The sequence below is a fragment of the Culex quinquefasciatus genome, chromosome 2 (genome assembly GCF_015732765.1).
Source record: "Culex quinquefasciatus strain JHB chromosome 2, VPISU_Cqui_1.0_pri_paternal, whole genome shotgun sequence".
In the NCBI taxonomy this organism is placed as follows: Eukaryota; Metazoa; Arthropoda; class Insecta; order Diptera; family Culicidae; genus Culex; species Culex quinquefasciatus.
In genome coordinates this window covers 223,162,723-223,184,333 of record NC_051862.1, presented here as the reverse complement: position 1 = coordinate 223,184,333, position 21,611 = coordinate 223,162,723, and the positions used below count along the sequence as shown (strand labels likewise).

Below are 21,611 nucleotides of genomic sequence, written 5' to 3'. Positions count from 1 at the left end.
TCTAACGATTGCAAATATTTTTTCAAAGCAAAATTTAATTTTAATATCGATTTATGTTTATGCCAAATAACAAAAAAAAAAAAATATACTCAATTGTCAAAAGGTTTGAGTTTTAATTTTCATGTCAATTACAATTAATTATTTTAATTTTTCAGGTTACAAGTTTTAACAAAATATAATCTAATAGCTATTTTCCCCATACTTTCGGAAGGCAACATGCAAAATTGCAGAAAATTAAATCAAATGAATGCAAAACAAATCACCCTAGCTAAATATAAAGAATTACATATAACTCCTGATTTCAATTGTGTCCATTTCTGCATTCGGGACCCCAAAGCACCGAACCCAAGTGTTGGTGCGTGTCCTTATCACACACATCTTCCTCTCAATTCTCCCCAGAACAACCTCTTGAACCTCACCACGTCCCCCAAATCCAAAACCCTCAACTCTCTTCTCGCATGCTCACATTTCATTTTATTAGCCCTTCCCTACTCGGGTTTCCCCGCGTTTGCTGCCTTTTGCACACAAGTTGGCCCCCCGAAGTTGGTCGGTGTGTACCGACTGCCGGACCTCCGGACTATCTTGTGCAAAATCTTGCGCAGGAATGTTGCGCCAGAGTCGCCACCAAACCATGCCAACCGTCACCGAGATCTACACTTTTTTGTTGTTGTTGTTTTATCCCGGAGGAGGAGAAGGAGGATGCTGGGAAGAGGTGGATTTGCGTACGGTCTGTTTCTCTGGGGGCATTAATAAGTAGAATAATTAGACGATGTGTCCATGTCACCGGTAGCAAACGCCGTCGTCGTCGTCGTCGTTGGTCCGTGACCAATTGAGATTATCACTGTTTTGCTGGCGGAGGGATTCGTTAAGGGGGTGTCAGGTTGGGGGTTTCGTTGCTTCTAGATTATTACTGCTCGGAATGTTTAAAAGTCGGGACTGAGGTTCTAGGATGAAATCACCAATCTAGCACAAGGTTGAGTTTGAACACGGTTCATCAATAAAAATTCAAAGCTCTCTGGAAGATATTACACAGCGAGTACGTTTGGCTGGAATGTAGCAAACAACACAACACACACATTTCTTGTTTCGACATCTGCGCAACCAATTTGTAGTATGTGCGCTACCGCGTGCTCTAAATGCGCGGCTACCAAAACGGCTACCCCTCGACGCGGCTAAGTGGTTCTGGGGACCAGTTGTCTTACATGCCAGTTCTACAAACATTACCCATAGACATTGATGTCGTTGGCTTAAGCCGTCGACAAACTCAACTCTCCTACCGGATTAGCCGCACATTTTTCGCTAATTTATTGCACACCGCAGCTCGGCCTGCCAAGAGTGGAGCGGAGTCGGCTGTCGACATTTCCAATAGAATAAATATGAAATAAGTTTATTGGTATCGATATATTTTTATATGGCCATAGAAAAGCTCAATATTTATTTTATCTGGCCGATTTTTGCGGGCGCGGGCGCTCGCGTTCTGCTCTTTTTCAACGACTGTGCGACGATAAAACTCGTTCTGGTGCTGTCGAATAATGCTTTTTGACGGCGACCAGATTGGGTTCTTGGCTCTGGCAGATTTTGTTCATTTTAATAACAAGAGACCTATGGACCGAGATCGTGATAGAAGCTGGAGCTGGGATTCTCAGCTCGGCCCCGGCTTATGTGTGATGATGCTTAAGCCGCAAAGACCTCCACAAATGAGGGGGGGAGAGGGGCATTATAAAAGCTCGTTATGGATCTACGTCCCCTTGGAAGCTTGACTCACATGCTGCAGTCGTTCCCGAGGCACATAGTACACACACCGTGACGGAGAGTAGCAGGCAGCAGCGAGTGAAACCTGAGCCCCTCAGAAGCTGGATGCTGGAATGCTGCGAGTGTGTTCCTCCGAGGAAGAACCTTCCTCGGGAAAAAGTAGAAAATATTAAAAGCGAAAGATAATGATAATGGCGTTGTCCGCTGGTGTTATATATGAGAATCATAACAATAAACGTAAAAAATAAGAAAAACGACTGTATAGAAACGCTTCGAGTAATTAAGATTAGGATTGTTCGGTCTCAGGCCGTGGTTTTGTCGTCTCGCTTTCATGCGAAACGAGGGATTTGACAAATTCGTCGAACGCCTACGGAAAACAGCAGCCAAAAATCTCGGTTGGCCACGTGTTGACTAGCAGTAGGAGGTTAAGCCCAATTTGTCGGCCACAAATACGAGGCATTTATTAAATCAGCTAGTTGATGAAGTGAATAACATTTTTTTAATAACTCTCTAAAAGCTAACCCCACCTCTACTAGATGGGGTTTGATCTTAAAATTCGCTAATAATATTTTCTTTAACTGCAAGTTTTTTCTAATATTTTTATTATTCCCCTGATCAGGAAGCAATTTTGAGCAAATTTTGTACCGAAAACTTTTATTCTCTTGTTTTATATAGCATTTTTATTTGCATTTATCTTGTTTAGTTTATGTTTGTTTCTGATAGTATTTGATTTACTCTACCACCTCCAGTCATTACCTTTTGCCCATCTAGTATTTTCAGTCACTTTTTCAATTATTTGCATGTTTTTCACATTTTCTACTATAGAACGCTACCATTATCATTTAAATTGTAAAAAAAAGCTTAGAGGCATATTGTGTTACACTACAAAAATTGCTGCATACTTTTTTTTTCACATAATAGGTTTAGAGGAAATGTTAGTAAGAAACACAACCAAAGTTGACCCCAGAAAAAAATGACATTGAAAAAATAATAATACAAATCCCCGTGGTTATGTTGCACATGACCAATACGACAAATCTCCTAAAATTTATTCTTTTCTGTTTAGTTTTAATCATTTTATTTGTTATTGCCAGTTTGTGGTCACCACTGTCGATAGTCCAGGGGATAATTTCCCTTAAAATTACATGTCCTTATTTTTTTTCTACAATCGAATAATGAAAAATGGCGGAGATGGCGATCTAAAATACGTTTTTTTGGGATTCTGAGCATGCCATTATATCGGGTTCTTTGACACAGAATTTTCAAACCATCACCATTTCTGACTTTTAATTATAAAAGAAAAAAAAAACACTTCTGGAAGGGGTTGTACTACAAAAGCCATTTTGCATCGTCAGTTTGTCCATATCGTCCTACTTACAAATTTTGCGCCTGTCCATTCTAAAATGTCTTATAAAAAATTAAAAATCTGTTTCTTTTGAAGGATGTTTTAATCGTTTTGGAGTCTTGAGATGAAATGAATGAAACAAAATGATTTTTATTGTTGATTTTTAAAATCAATTTTGTCATAAAAAATGATTTCTAGGATTTTTTAATGTGTTTTAGAAGACATAAAATTTAACTTTCTTTAAAATTCTCGAATAAGAAAAAAATCTTTGATCTAGTTATAACTTTGTAAATAAAACAGTATTTTTCTTAAATTAAAAAGATCAACAAATTATTTTTTAAGTTTCAAGTTAAGGCCATTTTTTGGCTCTTGCACTCTCTTATAAATGTCTCGCTGGCAGGGAAAAAGTGGATCTAACATGTAAACAGCTGCTCAACTAGTCATCCATTTACAGTAGTGCTGCAATTCAATGTCATCACCTTGAGAATTCATCACTTTGCAGCAATTATTGGTGTGGGTGTACTTTACTTTTAAGAAGCTTCTGGTAATCAATCATGAAATCTGACTTGAAGAAGAAATTCAGTAAATATGATGATGTACCACTTGTGGATTAATTAAGGCCCGAAATGAAATGATTTATGCTCAAAATAACTCATCAAATTTCACTGGTTCGGGTATATTGGAGTGCCACTTTCTAAAGGATGGTTTTAAATATGTTCTATGATCGCGAGCTTAGTACTAGCTTAGTCTTGTTATTCTCATTCAAAGTAATGATTTTCAAACTCCTCATGTTATACTCTCATTCTATACAGCAAATCACTTCACAGTTCGTGGGAACTCTGTATTGTCCCCACACCAGCAAAACAAGAGGGGACCACTTTAAAGAAACAATCCGCGCCATTTACGCGTCGTCTTCGGGGTCGCCACTCCAGACTGCCACCGTCCAAAGTGACTTACTAACTGCACCGCCGCCACCGGATCGGGACACCAAACTGGTTTCCTCAATCACCGCGCGACGCGCGTACCGAAACTGGAATCTAAATCGACCCCTCTTAGAGTGGGAGCCCCATGTCGTACGGCGGCGGCGGCATCCGTCCGTCCGTCGCGCGCAAAAAGTGGATCGTGTCATACGGATCAAATTAAATTGAATAGATATCGATGCCGACACAGAGAGCGACCAACTGTGGGGAGGAGGGGGGTAAAATACCAGACCATCAATCGTTCATTCAGAAGGGTTTAAGCTTTTTGTTGGTTTCTTCGCGTCGGTCGGTCTCTGGCTTGTCAGTCGTTTAGGCCTCTGGATTACGTAATCCGACGGGGTCTCGATGGCTGGTAATTGCTTTTCACCGACTGCCATCGCCACCGAGGATCGCGCAATTCCAAGTGTCAGATGTGAATCTCGGTGGTGAGGGCATTCGAATTAGAGGGTCGAGTAGGGTGGCTTACTGGACGACGTCCAGTGCAGGTCATTTAATATCAATTACAATGCAATTTATGATCGGAACATGCAGTTCGCGTCCGATACCCCTCAATTATGCGGAAAGTCTGGAAATTGTATGTGAAATTTTCCCGACATGCAAGAGTTGAGGTAGAATGTTTAATTTTGCCCATCGGCAATCGAACTGGCTTTGCATCAATTGGTGTGCCGGATGCAACTTATCTGCGCCACTTAGTCGTTTTTTGCGCAAACAAACTTCCTTTGGAGGTGAACACAAAAAACAGAATGCATTCTTCATGCCGATTAAGCGCGCACTGGGACTGGCTTAGCTGGCGGGTATATCTTGATATCGGAGTCCCACCGCGTGGTCGCTAATTTAATTGCAATCAACTGTGTGTTTTGAGACATGAAGCGACCACAATTGAGCGGTGACCTCTCGGAATGACGGGATGGCGTTGGCCTCCAGGGCCAAACCAAGCAGAATCAACCCCGCGCACCCTAATTATATACAGATGACTCATTTGCCCGGTGGGGACCAAAACTCGGCGGCTCAGCTGTTCGCGCGCAAAGTCTCTGTAATCCAATCGGCGATCATGCGATCAGAAGTACATAATGAGACCATAGTGGAGTTTTGTCGGTGCAAACGGCTCATTACCAGACACCAGAAGTCTCGTTCTCCCTAGTTGAACCCCCAAAGGGGCTTTTCCTCCCTTGCGCGAGATGATTTTATCAGTGCCGTACGCGCGATTCATTAATTTAAGGGGCTAGATTAATTTAATATAAGTAAGTGGTAGTGCCAATCTCTCTCTTGCACTCTCCAGGGTCCGTAAAGTGATGGATTCCGGCAGCATTCAATCACCACCCCAAAGGGACTGACACTCACACCAGAAACCTGGTCTCCGTGAAGATCTGACGCCGATCTTGGACCGAGCGTGCGCGCGCGCGAATCAATCGTCAAAGCCTGCTCTGATCGCTGTTTTCGATAGCGCGCGATCACTTTATATTACTATAATTATGTTTGGTTTAGTGCACCGGCTGTTACACGCGGTGTTAGTAGCGTTTCCTGCCGTCCGAACTGCAGACAACGACAAAGTATCAACCCTGGAATCTTCGAATCAGTAAATTTCGAATCTTCTAACCTTCAGCCGTATCATAGCTGTACCCATCCCAAGATGATCGCTCCAGCACCACCTGAGAGATGCCAATCGAAATTCCCAACGTTTTTTCCTCACATCTTCCCCCCGTAATCCTAGATCACCAGGAGTCAACGTTCATCAACGGAACCGAAAAAAAAAATCAAGCTCTTGAAGTCCGCTCTCCACCAGATCCTTCTCATTCCGTCTCATTCAACCAATATGCCGGTGGCCGAGACCAGCCACCACACCACGAGAGAGAGAGAAATGATAATGTGATTGATTAATTGACGTGAAAAAGTTCTTTCTTCTGTTTCAACGCTGGGGTTTCTTCTCCGTTCATCGCGAGTTTAGAGAAGGTGAACCAGTATAAAAAGAGCAGACCTAGATAAAATTACATTTTTGTTAAATTAAATTCACAGCAGTCGATTATGAAATTGACTAACTTTTGCGAGCGGTGTTTCTAAGCCATTCGCGTTGGTAGGTTATTTGGAAATACTCGGATTTTTTTATAGAGTAATTTAGTAGGTTTATAATTACCTAGAATTTAAGCAATAAAATTATTCGAGGAATATAACGGCATGATTCGAAATCAGGACACTTAGTAGCATATCATTTTTGTTAAACCTGGCAAAAAATTATGTAACATGTTGGAAATGTAGAAGTATCATCAGGATGTAGTATAAACAGTCAGTTTTAAGAGAATGCATGCAAAATATGTCCTTTGGAACAATTATTCATCAGAATTTTAAAATTAAAATGACTTGTTGTGCTTCGAATCCCGGACACTGATAAAAGCTTATTCGAAATCCGGACACTTTTCCTTCGAATTCCGGACACTAGATTTTGCTTATGTACCGCACAATTTTGGACTGAAATGTTAGTGAATGGCATTCTTTAGGTCTCTAATAAGCTGTTAACATCAAAACAATCAATATTTTGCTGGAATTTAAGAAATTCAGAACCGAAAATTACTGCTTTGTCTTTCTGGTGCATCGGACGCCTATGAAATATTTCAGTGAAATGTTTCACATTTTTGGTAAACTTATAATTTAATTTGATATAATTGTTTTGGCATTAACTACAGCGTTCAAACAAACTTTAAATGAAAGTTGTTGTTAGAATTCATGAAATAACACAGTTTTGACATTCTTAATGCGACCTTATATCCAAATAATTGATAAAACAATTGACAAAACGTCCGGGTTTCGAAGCATCCGGGAATTCGAATCATGACGTTATCAACTCTATGACGGACATCCGAGTGTTTGGATTTGGAAGACGGGAAGTATTGATGCGCATTTTTAAGGCGACATGGGAAATTCTCCAAGATAACCAAAAATAAGCTGCACTTTGACTTTGGCTGTCTTTAGAAAGTAAAAAGGTCAAGATATTGGCTTGGTACTAACTAAGCTCATATCACGTAGTTTTATTCGCAACGTAAAGTCGATGAATTCTTGACTGAGATTCAAATTGAAAGCTCTTTCCGAAGTTCAAAATTGAAGAGAAAACTTCTCGGAACTGAAAAAATCACCCATACGTAGCCTCTAGCCCCCGTTTCTTCCGTTATCGCTAATTATCCAAATTGGGGTGATTCTTTTAAACGATTTTTAAGCAAAAGCATCCAGGTCTCAAAATTACACCTCCCCGGTGTTGTCCTCCAGGCACAGTCACGACCAGCGAGCGAGCGAGTGCAGTCTATTATCGGTTATGTGACCAACCAGCAGCAAAAAAAAAAAAATGCAAGCTTGGAGACGCAATTTGCGCACATCCTGTACAACCAGCAGCGCATCTTGGTTCGGTGTCCCGAAATCGGTCCAAATTATAAGTCCCACGTCTCAATTTAGACGCGAGGGGCAACAATGAAACTTCTGATGGTAATCTATCGTTATTAAATGTTATCCTTTTTGTTCTCTCCCTCTCTTGCAGATCCGGGTAAACGTGCTGGACAAGAACGATAGCCCACCGACATTTCGTGACGTTCCGCTGGTGTTTTCCGTGTCGGAGGATTTAGCCGTTGGCCAGTTGGTGGCGCAAATAACGGCCACCGATCCGGACACGCTCGGTACGCTCGAGTACAGCCTGGTGAAAGGCACCACCGGCAACACCGGCAAGTTCCAGCTGGAAAAGGACACCGGCCGGCTCCGACTTCGGGACACGCTGGACCGGGAAACCGAAGATACCTATCGGCTGGTGGTCAGCGTTACCGATGGCGTCCAGAGCACCGAAACCACCATCACCATCCAGGTAAGAGCAAGCATCCATCATCTTCTTACGCTCACACAACATTGTCCTCCTCTTCCCCACCCAAAAACCGCTCGCGGTACATATAAATTTTAATTTGAGTGATGCCAATCCGATTCCTGCCTTTTGGTTGAGTTTGATTGATTACTGAAAAATCATAAAAAGCTTTCCCAGGGCAGCGCGACGCGGCACCGGCACGGCACAGTGTGTCCAGAACTCCTTCCTCTCGCCAGCAAGCATTCTCTCGTGTTGATCTGAAACGCATTAAAAAGATTCCACCCAAAGAAGTTCAGACCCCAGAGACTCGCTAAAGAGGTCTCTGTGCATACAGATTTTTTCTGTTCTTCTCCCCTTGGTGCCACACCATGGAGCAGCATCAGTGAGTGCACTTTTTGTTGCCCCGAGCGATTATCCAATATCACTCCACCTCACACACATCGAGACTCGGTCGCGGCGACGTCGACCAAGTTCCGACGACCGTGGCCGTGGTCGAGAGTTTCAGCGCCAGGGTGACGAATTTTCGAGTCAATCGTGAATTTTCATCTTACTAAGTTTAGCTAATAAAAGTGAACTCTGCTCGACATTTTTGAAGTTGATGTCAGTAAACGCATCAGTTTCGTTAAGGTATGTTAGATTTGGGCACTCTGAACACGCTCAAATCGACAGAATTGAATTTAAATGAATTTCTTGCCAATAAATAAAATTGTAAATTTGCGTATAAATTCTATCGAATCATGTTAAACAACCATGCGCTCCCTCCTATAAGATAAACGTGGGTGCGCATGGTTGCTATCTTTTTGAGTTAAAAATTTCAAGTTTATCAAATTGGGTCTGGGTGGTGAAATTGTGTCATACAAATTTTGGCATTTTTATATGAACCATTCTCACCCCACATACCGAAAAGGACCTAATAAAAATAATTTTATGGAAAAAATATTCTCACCCCACAGACCCAATGTTATCCCTGATGACGGTAGCCTTAATCTATACCAATGCTCTTCAAATAATTAAAATTCAAATCTAAGCCAACACCCTGGTCCCCCGCCTTATTGACCGTAATCTCAAACGATCGCAGATTTTTTTTAACGGTGAAGAAAAAATTTGCAACTTCGCGGTCCCATCCTCTCTCTCTCTCTCTCTCTCTCTCTACTTGGGGAGTTATAAAACGGACACCACCAAAACGCCGGCAAAAATGATGACGAGCCGTGCGTTTTATTTTCGGACTCTCCCCCCCAGCCGGTTAGAATTATAATACAACTTTTTAAAAGAGAAACGAGCCGGGTGAATAATGTGCTCCGCTGTAATTCCGGATTGCGACCGTCCGTCAGGGGCCGCCGCCACTCACACAAACTTTTCGGCCCGGAATGGTAATTTTCGACAATCATTTTTCTTCATCAAACATTTACCACATGTCAAAGTCAAAAAAGGATCTTCCCCCCGCACCGCCCAAACTCCGCGCCAACATTCCGCCAGGAGAAGTTTCTGCGTCGCGCGAGATGCGTTTGCCCCTTGAAGTTACTAAAGGGATCCCCCCAGAGTGAGAGAGAGAGAGAGGAGGAGATGGAGCAGAATACGCAGATATTTCATTTCATTGCACTTTGGAGTTCCGGCAAGGTTGCATCACAGACTTTTGCATCTCTGCCTGGGAGAGTGCATCAGCAGTGGCGGCGCAATCACTACGCTCATCTACCTGTTTGAGGAAGGTGAAAGGAGGTGGGGTGAGGGTTAAAAGATAAGCGAACTCACTGGCATGCATGTAAAAGAGCCCACCTTTTAATCTGCTTTTTTACTTCAAAGTTAAATTAAATGTAATTCTCGTGTTAAAATCCGAGACTCGGGAGGTTCTTTTTTTTGTGTACGTTCACGATCAACGACGGAGCAACTGAACAACAGCTGAAAAGTGGTCTAGAGAAAGAGTGAGTGAGATTATGCGGTGGCACAGTGACCCCTGCCGCAGGAGCCTGGCGGTTTGGCCCCGGAGGAGGTGGAGCGGCGTCGTGATTGAATAATCAAAGTTACACTGCGTGAAAACGAAGAATGCTGTCCTGATTGGGGGCAAACCGACAAGGGATCAACCCCCGAGATGATCCCGCTTTGTCCTTGATCTCTGTTATTTTACGACTGTGGTACATTGAAGCAATTATATCCTCAAATATAATTTTTCGGGTTGTCTTTCAGTTTAGGATTTTTGCATTATTTTGAAAAAAAAAAAACTTCAAAAAACTCATAGATGCCTCAATCAAAACATTTAAAATTCATCGATTGAAGTTCAAATAATTTCGATGCTTAGTACATTTTAAACTTTTTCTGCAATTAAAATCGAGAAACCGTTAAATTTAAAAAAATGGATTTAATTTTTTTCAAATTCACAAACTAGTTTGGACCGCGGTAGGATAAAACTCTCTTCAAGTACTCTTCCAAACTCCTGAAGAAGTTTTGAAGAGAATTTTATCCTACCGTGGTCCAAACTGCTATGCTGTAGCTATCTTGAAGAGCTCTTGTAGAACTCCTGGAAAAAAATGTTACTTGGGAACACTAGAAAAAATGAATGTTTGTAACTAAAATTGTGGAGTATTAAATTAAAGAATACTCATTTAAAAAAAGAAAAAAATTGTCCAAAAAGACTATACCGAATTTGAGATGGCAGAAGTTATCATACAAGGTTCTAAAATATTATCTTTAAAGTATCAAAAATATAAAAAAGAACCTTGCCGCAAGATACTTTTTTAGTACATAAGTTATCTTGCAAGAATGTTTTTTTTTTTCTAAAATCATCAAATTTGCAAGATAACGTTCTGCATGATATTTTCAAATCAATTTCTGCAAGATAACTTCCGGTCAGCCCGATTTCTGCAAGATAACTTTCTGAAAGATAACTTCTTGCAAGATAACTTCAAATCAATTTCTGCAAGATAGCTTCAGCTCAATTTCAGCAATATTAATTTAGTTCAATTGTTGTAACACAACTTTCTGGAAGATGACTTCTAGCTAGATAACTTTCTACAAGATAACTTCAGCTCTTTTCTGCGAGATAACTCTAAGTCAATTTTATTTAAATAAATTGCTGCGAGGTAGCTTCTTTCAAGGTAACTTCACTCAATAGCTCGATTTCTGTAAGATAGCTTATTCGATTTATGTAAAAAAAATTCTACAAGATTACTTCAAGTGAATTTTATTTAAATAAATTTCTACGAGATATCTTTTTGCAAGATAACTTCAACAGCTTAATTTCTGCAAGATAACTTCAACAGCTTAATTTCTGCAAGATAACTTCTGATTGATTTCTGTTTTCTGCAAGATAACATTAAGTCAATTTTATTTAAATAAATTTCTGCAAGATAACTTCTAGCAAGAGAGATAAATTTACAAATTTTCTTTTAAAAAAAATCTTCAAGACAACTTAAATTTTGAACCAAGTAAATAAATGGATAAATTAAATAGTTAAATGGATAAAAATAGGATTAATTCCGTTCGGAAAATCATATCTTGTCAGCTGGTTCTTAGAACTAGACTGCAAGTCTTTGTTTAATTATATAAAATGAAAAAAATGGATCTACAGTTTCAGTCAAAATAATAGATCCAATGATTTCATTTTAGAAAATTAAACAAAAATTAACTCCAATATCTTGCAAAACAAATTTGCCTGATCCCATAGGGGCAAAATAATTTATCAAAATTATTCATTAAAAAATAAAACAAAATTAATTCTATTCGAAAATTGTATTTTGCAAGGCAACTTCAGCTGGTTTCACAGAACAAGGCTGAAAGATGACTTCAGTTTTCGTTCAAAAAAATTATCGAAATGTTTTGTTGAAAAAACAAATAACAAAATCGATTCAATTTTAAGACTTCTATCATGCTAAATAACATTATCAGTTTACATAGAAGCAAGCTGCAAGAAAACTTCAGCCTAAGGTAAAATAATTGATCCAATATATTTACTTAAAAAATTAATTAAATAAGAAAATAAGTAGACTAAAACAATCTATTTGAAAAATTGAAAAACAGATAAACAAAATTGAAAAAAAACAGATAAACATAAAACAAAAAAGTAACGTTTATCGTAGAAAAAAAACCAAAACCTCCTTCTACTTCAAAAATTACAAAATCCTAAAAATTGTTTGAAATTGAAATTTTATTAAAATGCTGTAAAGCATCTTCAAAATGACAGGTTTTTTCTTCAATTCATGAATGTTTAATCCGGCAAAGTTTATTTAAGTTGTAACGTTTTAAAAAAGAAAAAAAAAACTATCATTGCTTTCTCGGCAGATCAACTCAATGTCGACCTTTCAAATCGAATATTGAATAATACTTCAAACGGGTTTCCCTCCAACAGTCAGTCGCTGGCATCGCATCGATTCCGAGACCTCCCACTTGACCACTCAGCATCCCATAGATACCTGCCGCGCGCACAGAACTTGGCAGCAGATTAGAAGAAAAAAACAAAAAGGCGAACACTGCCACGGGTCCAAAAAGTGAAGAACCAAGAGATCCCGAGACCACTCAACCATAAATAATCCAACAAGTCGTTTCAGCACATCAAAGTGTAAAGTATCAATTGAAAGCTCTTTTCGAAAACGTTAACCCTGCCCAAAATAGGCTGACCCCGATTGTCTCGGCCGGGTCGGACCAGGTGGACGGACGGACGGATTGGTGCTCGGGCGGACACGAGAAGGAACAAAAACGCTACAAATCAGCCCTCCCATGGTTTGACAAAAGCGTTGGCCAACACTCTCCCCCTCGATCCGTCTCAGCGCTCTTGAGCCATGCAGATCTTGTAAAACATATCAATCCGCGTCGCCGCCGTCGTCGTCGTCGCCGCCAGGCTAGAAATGTGGAATTTGAACAACGCTCGGAACCCCCCGAAAAATACGAGATGGTGCCGGTGCCGTGTTCCTTCTAAATGGTATTAAACGCGGAGTGGAGGCAACGAGCGACCGAAAGAGAGTTGAGGGAGGAATAGAAAAAAAATATAAGAAAAATGAGCTTCGGAATCCTTGTATGGCGTCGGTCGTCACGGGGTCCCCGATCTAATCGCGAAGATTCAATAATAAATTCATGTAGTAATTTCGTATAATCGAATATTTTTCTTTTCCTTCCTCCCCGCTTCCTCTCTGCTGGTTCGTTTTCTAGTTTTGAAATTTTGACCCGTCGTGCGATCATCATTTTCTTTGGAGATCATTGTAGTTCCCGTCGTGATGAAGCGAAATATTCAAAATAGAGTGGGAATCTTATATTTGGTGGGAAGTGGCCATTTACTTTAGTGTTTTGATTGCGTGCCTTAACCCGTAAACACTATGACATTGGTCACAACGCTTGCTTAGGGCGTATTCTAGACTCTATACCTTCACAACTTCACGCGAAACTTACTCGGGGATACCGTGGAGATTTTCCCTTATCCTCTTAAAAAAAGTGAGACATCAACTCTTCCCGAAACGAAGCGTATCCGTATAGTTTTTTAAATAATACAATTCCTTACAAGTAGGGTTACTCAAAAGAAAGTTTTTTTTTACCAACGGGAGAGATTCCAAAATTTGCTGTGGGATTCCTTCTGCAGTTAGCACACTTGACGCGTAATTTGTGATACTGAACCTTTGTTGAAGTTAGCTTTTTTGGCGGCCTTTGTTCAATAAAGTTCAAAATACGTGGGACTACTCAGCGATAGTATTTCAACTATGCAAACTAGAAATTGAAAACTAAATTCTTCTTTCTTACAAATGATGATTCTTGTATTGCTCTACCCACCCTGCCCAAAAAATGACATCTTTACATTTAATCACGAAAATGGGGAATGATTTAATAAAAATAATCATAATCATAAATAAGCAGATGAAGATCAAAAGTTTTTCCCCGCGCTCACACGCGCGCGTCTTGTCTCCTCGATTTGTTGTTTTTTTTTTCTCTCTTGTAATACTTGCCTGTCGTCCGCTGCGTGGATGCTGGGACCATCCACTTCTTCGCTTTACTCTTTTTTTCGTCGCTCATATTCCGCCGAAAATGCGAACACAAGTCACGGGCACGGCGTTTTGTGGGCCACCACCACCGCCGCGGCACCGTTCCACCATTCCGGAGTCCGCCGCGAAGCTCAAATAGTTATTGTTGATTTCATCTAAGGAAAAGGGGGAGAACGGAAGAGGAGCAGGAACACATTGATTTGACAGGTTAGATATCCACTCAAGCAGAGCGTTCCAACGGCGGCCGTCATGCCAGACAGATCTACTCAGGTCTGGGACCGTTGTTCATCTGCGGTGGAAGATCTCTCTCTGTAGGAGCAGCATCCAGCAGAGTTGGTCGTCTATGATGGGATGGAGGGAATGTTGGTGATTTTTTGTCTGAATTCAACATTTCAAGACTTTTAATTTAGAAAAAAAAATAAAATTCTGAATTATTAAGGCACCATTGCAATGGTTGAAGTGGTGCCTTAACTATGAATCATTAAAGATAGTTTAAGGTACCACTTCAAATTTTGCCGTGGAACTTTAAATTTTCTCATTTCGCTCAGTCTAGAATATTGCGATGGATTAAGGTACCGCTGCAAAATTATCAATGGTACCATAATTATTCGAGATGATTTAAGGTGCCACATCAGGACGGTTTAAAATAAATATGGCTACATGGAGGGAATTTTGGTGATTTGTTTCTATATTTAACATAATTTGGAAAATAAATAAATAAATTCAAGATGAATCAAGGTTCCACTGAAGAGGTTGAAGTGGTACCTTAACTAAAATTCAATAAAGATTGTTTAAGGTACCACTGGAACTTTTGCAGCAGAACCTTAAAATTTTCTCATTTTTTATGTAAGAACATAGTCGGGCTGATCAAATTCAAATATTGCGATTGATTTGTAATGGTACCTTAATTATTCGAGATTCGAGGTGCCACTTACAATAGTACCTTAATTTGCAAAGATTCGTTTTATTCAAACTCGAAGAGATAGCAAATCCCAAAATCCATATTCCCAAAAACGGTTATCTGATCTCTTTTCAAAAAAAAAAAAAATTCACCGCGCATTTCATCGTGTGCGATTGCCCAATCGCCATGGGTTTTGGCCTTTGGCGCTAGTAACTCGGTCACAGAGCGACCGTTGATGGATGGGGAAGAGATGATGATGATGAAAGAGGATATTTTGAGCTGCCAAGCCTGATGATAAAAACGCAGCATGCAAAGCTCAGCTAGTCAGTCGGAGTTTTGGTTGCCTAATCGCTTTTTGGATACAGAGAGGAACGCGATATTGGATAATAGATTGCAAATCGCACCCAGTCTCTCTATCTTCACAAAGCGATGATAATTCACAGTTATTAAAACCGAATTATGAGTTCGTCAAAAACCTCAATTTATAAATAATCGTTTTGTGTGCGAGTCGATTTGCGGTCTGGAACAAATCGAGAGCCCCAACAGAGTGCGGGTTAAATGCTCACGCACGCACAGATCCGCAGATCGCGCGCCTTATTTATTATATTTTGATTGACATTATAAAAAATGACTTTGTGGGGTTCGGATCTGTCGGCATCGATTCAGTCGAGAGAAAAAATGCTGGTGCCGGCATCAAACTGAGAGAACTTTTCAACTCTGCGATGATGAGGGATAGAACATTTGTTTGATCCTGGAGCTTAATTTCGAATCACACAAAAGTGATCTTTATCGATTTTTGGCCGCGATGAATAGAGGTGATCAAACTCATTGGCCATTTTTTTTTTCATTAGTTCGTTTGATTCGCCTTTGTCATTCACTATCAAGATAAGAAGACGGCAAAAAGGCTGAGGGAAAAGAACGAAGCTCGATTCAAATTGATTGAATCGCTTATTTACATGAAATGCTGAAGGGCGTTCGGGAGGGGTTCACGATTTTTTGGGAACTTGGGAGAAACGCCGGAATTAAGTGCACATTTCTGATGATTTTAATTTATACTGTGTTTTTTCGAGGGTTTGTTCCCCTCGCAAGAAGTGCAACCCGGACGGGCACAGGTGGGAACGAACAATGAAATGCGTTTGCCCCTGCATTCATGAAATTACTTTGTTTACAATGGACAATTTGGTATACGTGGGCATAACTCGGCGCGAAGGTGCAATTTGTCCGGAATATTTATTGGATGGATAAAGTTCGGCTAAACGAGTGCTAATCACTTATAAAGTTCTTTCATTTGAGGGCAATAAATATCAAAACATTTGAACCGTAGAAATGAGTAGGATATTTCACTCTTCAAAATCAAATCAATTTAAACAATTCCTGAGTTCTTATTTTGCGTAACTTGGATAATTTATCAACATTATCCTCCACATGTTGTAACGTCACTCAGAAGAAGTGTCACTCAGAGGAAAGAATTTCACTCAGAGGAAGTAGTTTTACTAAACTGATGTAATATCACTAAGAGGAAGTAATGCTACTTAGAGGAAGTGGTTTCACTCAGAAGAAGTAATGTCACTCAGATGATATGTAAAGTCATTCAGAGGAGGTAGCGTAACTCATAGGAAGTAATGTCACTCAGATGAAGTAGTGTCACTCAGAGGAAGTAATGTCACTCAGAGGAAGTCATGTCACCCAGAGAATAAAATATCACTCTGAGGATGTAACGTCACCCAGGGGTGGTGGTTAAACGTTGATGTCCTCATTCCCTCAACATCCTCCCTAGGGGGAGTAAAACTAGGAAATTCCCAGCTTTCCAGAAATAAACCTCAAACTCAAGTCATCGATCATTTCTACTGTTCTTTTTCTCGATGATTTCCTCTTCGCTCATCCCGAAAACAAACGGCCTTAATATCGAATTGCCCCAAACAATTCCGCGCGCGAGAGAGATTGAAATGATATTGTTCAAATCGATTTTGGCCTGTGCCGCGAAGGCGCGTGTCTTTTAATGCATGAAATATGTTCGAAGCATTTGTTTTGTGTCATAACAAGGAAAGGCGGATTTGCCATCCGGCCGGCCCGCACCACGGGGGGCACACTCGAGGTCATCCAAGAGAAATGGAGCCGAAATTGTCCGTACTTGTTCGCGGCGAGCGAAGGAATATTCATCTTTCATTATTTATTTATTTATTAAAAATGGCTCAAGCACAAAATCAAATCTCAGATTTGAAGAAAGCAAAGAAGGGGGGAGTGTGTTGTTTGAAGTAGACCACGGGCCAAAGTTGATGAAGCTTTCAAACGACGCGACGCACACACGTTCTCAATTACTCGTCGTTTTTTTAGTGACCATTTTGGGACAAGTCACGTTTTTTGCCCGCGCGCCACCATGACTTGGAGTTGGATTAGTCTGGCGAAGGCAGCAGCCGCACCAGGCCGGCCAACCAGGCGACGAGAAAGATGATGATTTTCGGAACACTTTATTTCCTAATCTACAAAGCAATCAGCGGGCGCGCGAGCTATTCTAAAATCGCCTCCGAGCCAGTCCCGGATTGTAGGTCACATCATAACCGCCGCGGGATAAATTAGAAACGGAAAAGCGGGACCATTTGTTGGGGGGCACCACGGCCACCGCCGATCCAAACGCCTGGCTCCCCCCTCAATAATAAGCAAGTGATTCGAGAGACCTCTGCTTAGGAGAGGAACATTTAATGAGGAAACCACTTTGACGAGCTTCGAAAGTGACGGAAGGTTACTTCAGCGAACGATTTGAACTCTAATAACATTACGTCGACCATCACGGGGCGAACTGAATTCCTCAACGCCGCAAATCGTTCCACCAAGGACCGTAATTTGCATCATCACCAGCTGCGTCGTCGTTGCCCCACGTTGATCGCACCCAATTGGAATCGAACAAATCGTCAAATTTGTGCATTTCCAAAGACTCTATTACGAGATCGCGACTCAGCGGCTGCACGAGCGCGCGCTCGATTGTTATTCGATTAATTTGACTAATTTGAAAAATTAGCGAAAGTTTCCTTCTTTTCCATTTGGCCGCCACAAAATCCACAGTATAATTTAGTAGCAATTGTAGCTAATATTACGCGATTACATATGCTCACCCCGTGTCTTCTTCCCCACAGGTCACCGACACCAACGACAACCCGCCGACGTTCGCCGAGCCGGCGTACTCGTTCGACATCCCGGAGAACGCGGCCCGCGGCTTCCAGGTGGGGGTCATCGCGGCGACCGATCCGGACCTTGGCGCGAACGCCGACGTCACCTACACCGTCATCTCGGACTGGGCCAACGACGTGTTCTCGCTGAACCCGCAGACGGGGATCTTCACGCTGACGGCGCGGTTGGATTATGAGGAGGTAAGTTGGTTACGTTAAATTATCTCGAAATGCACCGATAGATAGGTCCCGTTATCTAATTTGTAAAAATCAAAATTTAAAATTTTCATTTTGGTCAGACTTCATGTGCCAATCATACCAATAATAACTACATTGTAGTAAACGCGTTTTACTAGCGCATTAATATCGCATAAAGTTTGTGCAAATAGATTTCGTTTGGCAGCTTGCTGGAAACCAGATCACGTGTAATTAACACAAAGTAATTTACGATGTTTAGCAATAAAAGCGGTTATTTATACCCACATTAATAACACATTACCGCGTTACCACACCCCGCTCTGTCAATACAAATTAAATTGCTCGAGAACGCATTCGAAAGATCATTACCGGTCGCGAATCGAGAGAAACACACGAATGCTACTCGATTTTTTAACGACCCTCTAGTAATTGACATCCCCCCCCCCTTTCTGAGAGAACCGTCTTCGACAATTAAAACACCAAAGGTATGCATAAATTACGGAACGCAACCTTTAGGGAGCTTTTAACGATCATCTCTAAATTAAAACACAGTTAAGAAATCACTTTTTATTGCGGATCACAAAAGTCGACAATCATTAGCTCTATCTATCTGTGCATACTAAAAATAGACACGACCGTTAAAGAAAACGGCGCTTATCGACCTAAATTACAATTTATGAATTTCCGTGTCCTCACTCTCGCTCTTTCTCCTCTCTTCACGACCACGAAAAACCCAGGTACAGCACTACATTCTGGTGGTGCAGGCCCAAGACAACGGCCACCCGAGCCTGTCCAGCACGCTGACCGTGTACTGCAACGTGATCGATCTCAACGACAATGCCCCAATTTTTGACCCGATGAGCTACTCCAACGAAATCTTCGAGAACGTGCCCATCAGCACCGATGTGGTCACGGTCAGTGCCACCGACACCGATTCCGGTAAGTTTCCGCCAACTCAACTCAGCGCTCGTCAAAATTCCTCCTGATCATCACACAGCAACAACAAAATAACAGTGAAGAAGATCCACACCAAACTGCTGCCTTTTCCCTTCCGTCCACGATTCCACTTTTTCATTTCTCATAACCCCCCGGTTCTCCGATTAAGATAGTATCCCCGTTTGAACTGACATAACCTCTCGCCGAGCACACGACCAGTTTTTACTCCCTCCGCGAGCGAGCGAGCGATCGCGCGCGAGAACGATCGGTAATAAATAAATGTTCAATTTTAAATAACTAATTTCCTAAATGACATAATCTACACATAGCACGCAGTGACCGTCGTCCCCGCGCGCCAAAAACCCCCTCTCTTTTCTGGATATCCTCTCTAGAAGTTGGCGAGTTAACAGCGGAGGTTCTTCTACAATAGCGTCAGCCGTGGCCCAGCATTAACTGTAAAAAACACGATTTAAATAATCGATTTTATATCCCCCCATCGAACGCGCCAGCCGGCCTGACGGGTTCTCCCGATGAATGGCGATAGCTTTTTTTTTTGGTTCGCGGACAAGATCAAAATTCGATGAGCGAAAAAAATCTAAGCGATTTGGATCGAATGGAAGTTTTTTGAGTTTGAGGAAGTTTCCTCTCATATTCAATGCAAGTTATCGTTTGAACTACTTCTTCTAATAATTAACTATTAATTTAAATCATTTTGATTGAATTGTACCTACCTTTTGTTTAAAAAACACATCGATTTTGTTTTTTTGTAAATGCTTAGCGATTTCCAGAATACCTTTAAAATATCCTGGATTTCCAAAAAATAGGCGGTAAACTCGATTAATTTTACTATACTGCCCATGTTCGCATAAATGTCCCATATGCAAAAACAGCAAGCTGAGAAAAACGCATTTGAAGTTTGTCCCACACATAAGGCTACGTATTAAGTTTTCGCGAAAAAACTGGATTTCCTCCTGATTTCTAGCACAAAGTATTGAATGTTATATGCTTTTCTGAAAGATCTCACGATTTTGAACAAAACTGCATCAATAACTCAAAAACGATGAAAATGCATATGGGACATTTATGCGATCAGGGGCAGTATATCGATTAGAATAGAAGTGAACTCAACTGAAAACAATTCAAAAACCTTTCCAAAGAGTCAAAAAATAAAAAAAAAAGCTTGCAATCACATCTCAAGCTGTGACCAACTGAGGTGATATTTGTAATCATTTCTAGTAGCTATATTTTCAACTATGTTGAGAAGTTGTTGAAAGTGTACCGAACATTCAAACAATTTGTTTAATAAGAGCAATTCATAGAGAAATTATCCATATTTCAATTTATTAAAAAAAAAAATCTAGCTAAAACTTTTTGAGTGCTTTCCGTATGCCCAAAGAGAACAGTTTACATCACCATTTTGTCCATGTCATTTTCCATCCAAATTCGGCGAATTGCTTGTGAAAATTCAAAATTCTGTATCCTTTCAAGAAATGTTTCGTTCAAATTGGTGTCTTCGGCAAAGTTGTAGGTAGGATGAGATTACGCCGAAAAGAATTATACACAGAGTTTTGTTTTTGCTGATTTTTTAAATTGCATTTTGTCGCTAAAAATAAATTTACATAAAATACCATTTTATTTTTATATTTTGCCTTCCTCACTGAGGTAAGGCTATAATCCTGCTCTAAAAATGAACTTTTTATTAAAAGCTCGAAGACGCACCTTCATATATACATATCGACTCAGAATCGAAAATTGAACAAATGTCTGTGTGTGTGTATGTGTGTGTGTATGTGTGTGTGTGTATGTGTGTGTGTGTATGTGTGTGTGTGTGTATGTATGTATTTGTTCAAAAATCTTGCCAAGTTTTCTCAGCACTGGCTTAACCGATTTTGATCGAACCAGTTGCATTCGACTTGGTTTAGGGTCCCATACATCGCTATTGAATTGTTTGAAGTTTCGATAACTAGTTCAAAAGTTATGTATAAAAATGTGTTTTCACATATATCCGGATCTCAATTATATGCATGTAAACGATGTCCGGATCCATCATCCGACCCATCGTTGGTTAGGTAATTAAGAGACCTTTCCAACGATTCTAGAACATTGAAGATCTGGCAACCCTGTCTCGAGTTATGACCACTTAAGTGATATTTATGTACTTTTTAAAGCCGGATCTCACTTAAATGTATGTAAACGATGTCCAGATCCATCATCCGACCCATCGTTGGTTAGTTTATCAAGAGACCTTTCCAACGAGTCCACAACATCGAAGATCTGGCAACCCTGTCTCGAGTTATGACCACTTAAGTGATATTTATGTACTTTTTTGAAGCCGGGTCTCACTTAAATGTATGTAAACGATGTCCAGATCCATCATCCAACCCATCGTTGGTTAGGTTATCAAGAGACCTTTCCAACGAGTCCACAACATCGAAGATCTGGCAACCCTGTCTCGAGTTATGACCACTTAAGTGATATTTATGTACTTTTTTGAAGCCGGGTCTAACTTAAATGCATGAAACGATGTCCGGATCCATCATCCGACC

At 40.7% G+C, this 21,611-nt stretch overlaps 1 protein-coding gene across 1 annotated transcript in view; it reads left to right on the top strand.

Moving 5' to 3' along the window:
- Positions 1-21,611, top strand: part of LOC6033604 (cadherin-related tumor suppressor) — a 165,205-nt gene that overhangs the window by 74,890 nt on the left and 68,704 nt on the right. The window contains exons 3-5 of the mRNA XM_038251105.1: positions 7,598-7,915; positions 17,899-18,132; positions 18,867-19,068. Of these exons, the coding sequence (XP_038107033.1) occupies positions 7,598-7,915; positions 17,899-18,132; positions 18,867-19,068 (754 nt within the window). The remainder of the gene's footprint in view (positions 1-7,597; positions 7,916-17,898; positions 18,133-18,866; positions 19,069-21,611) is intronic.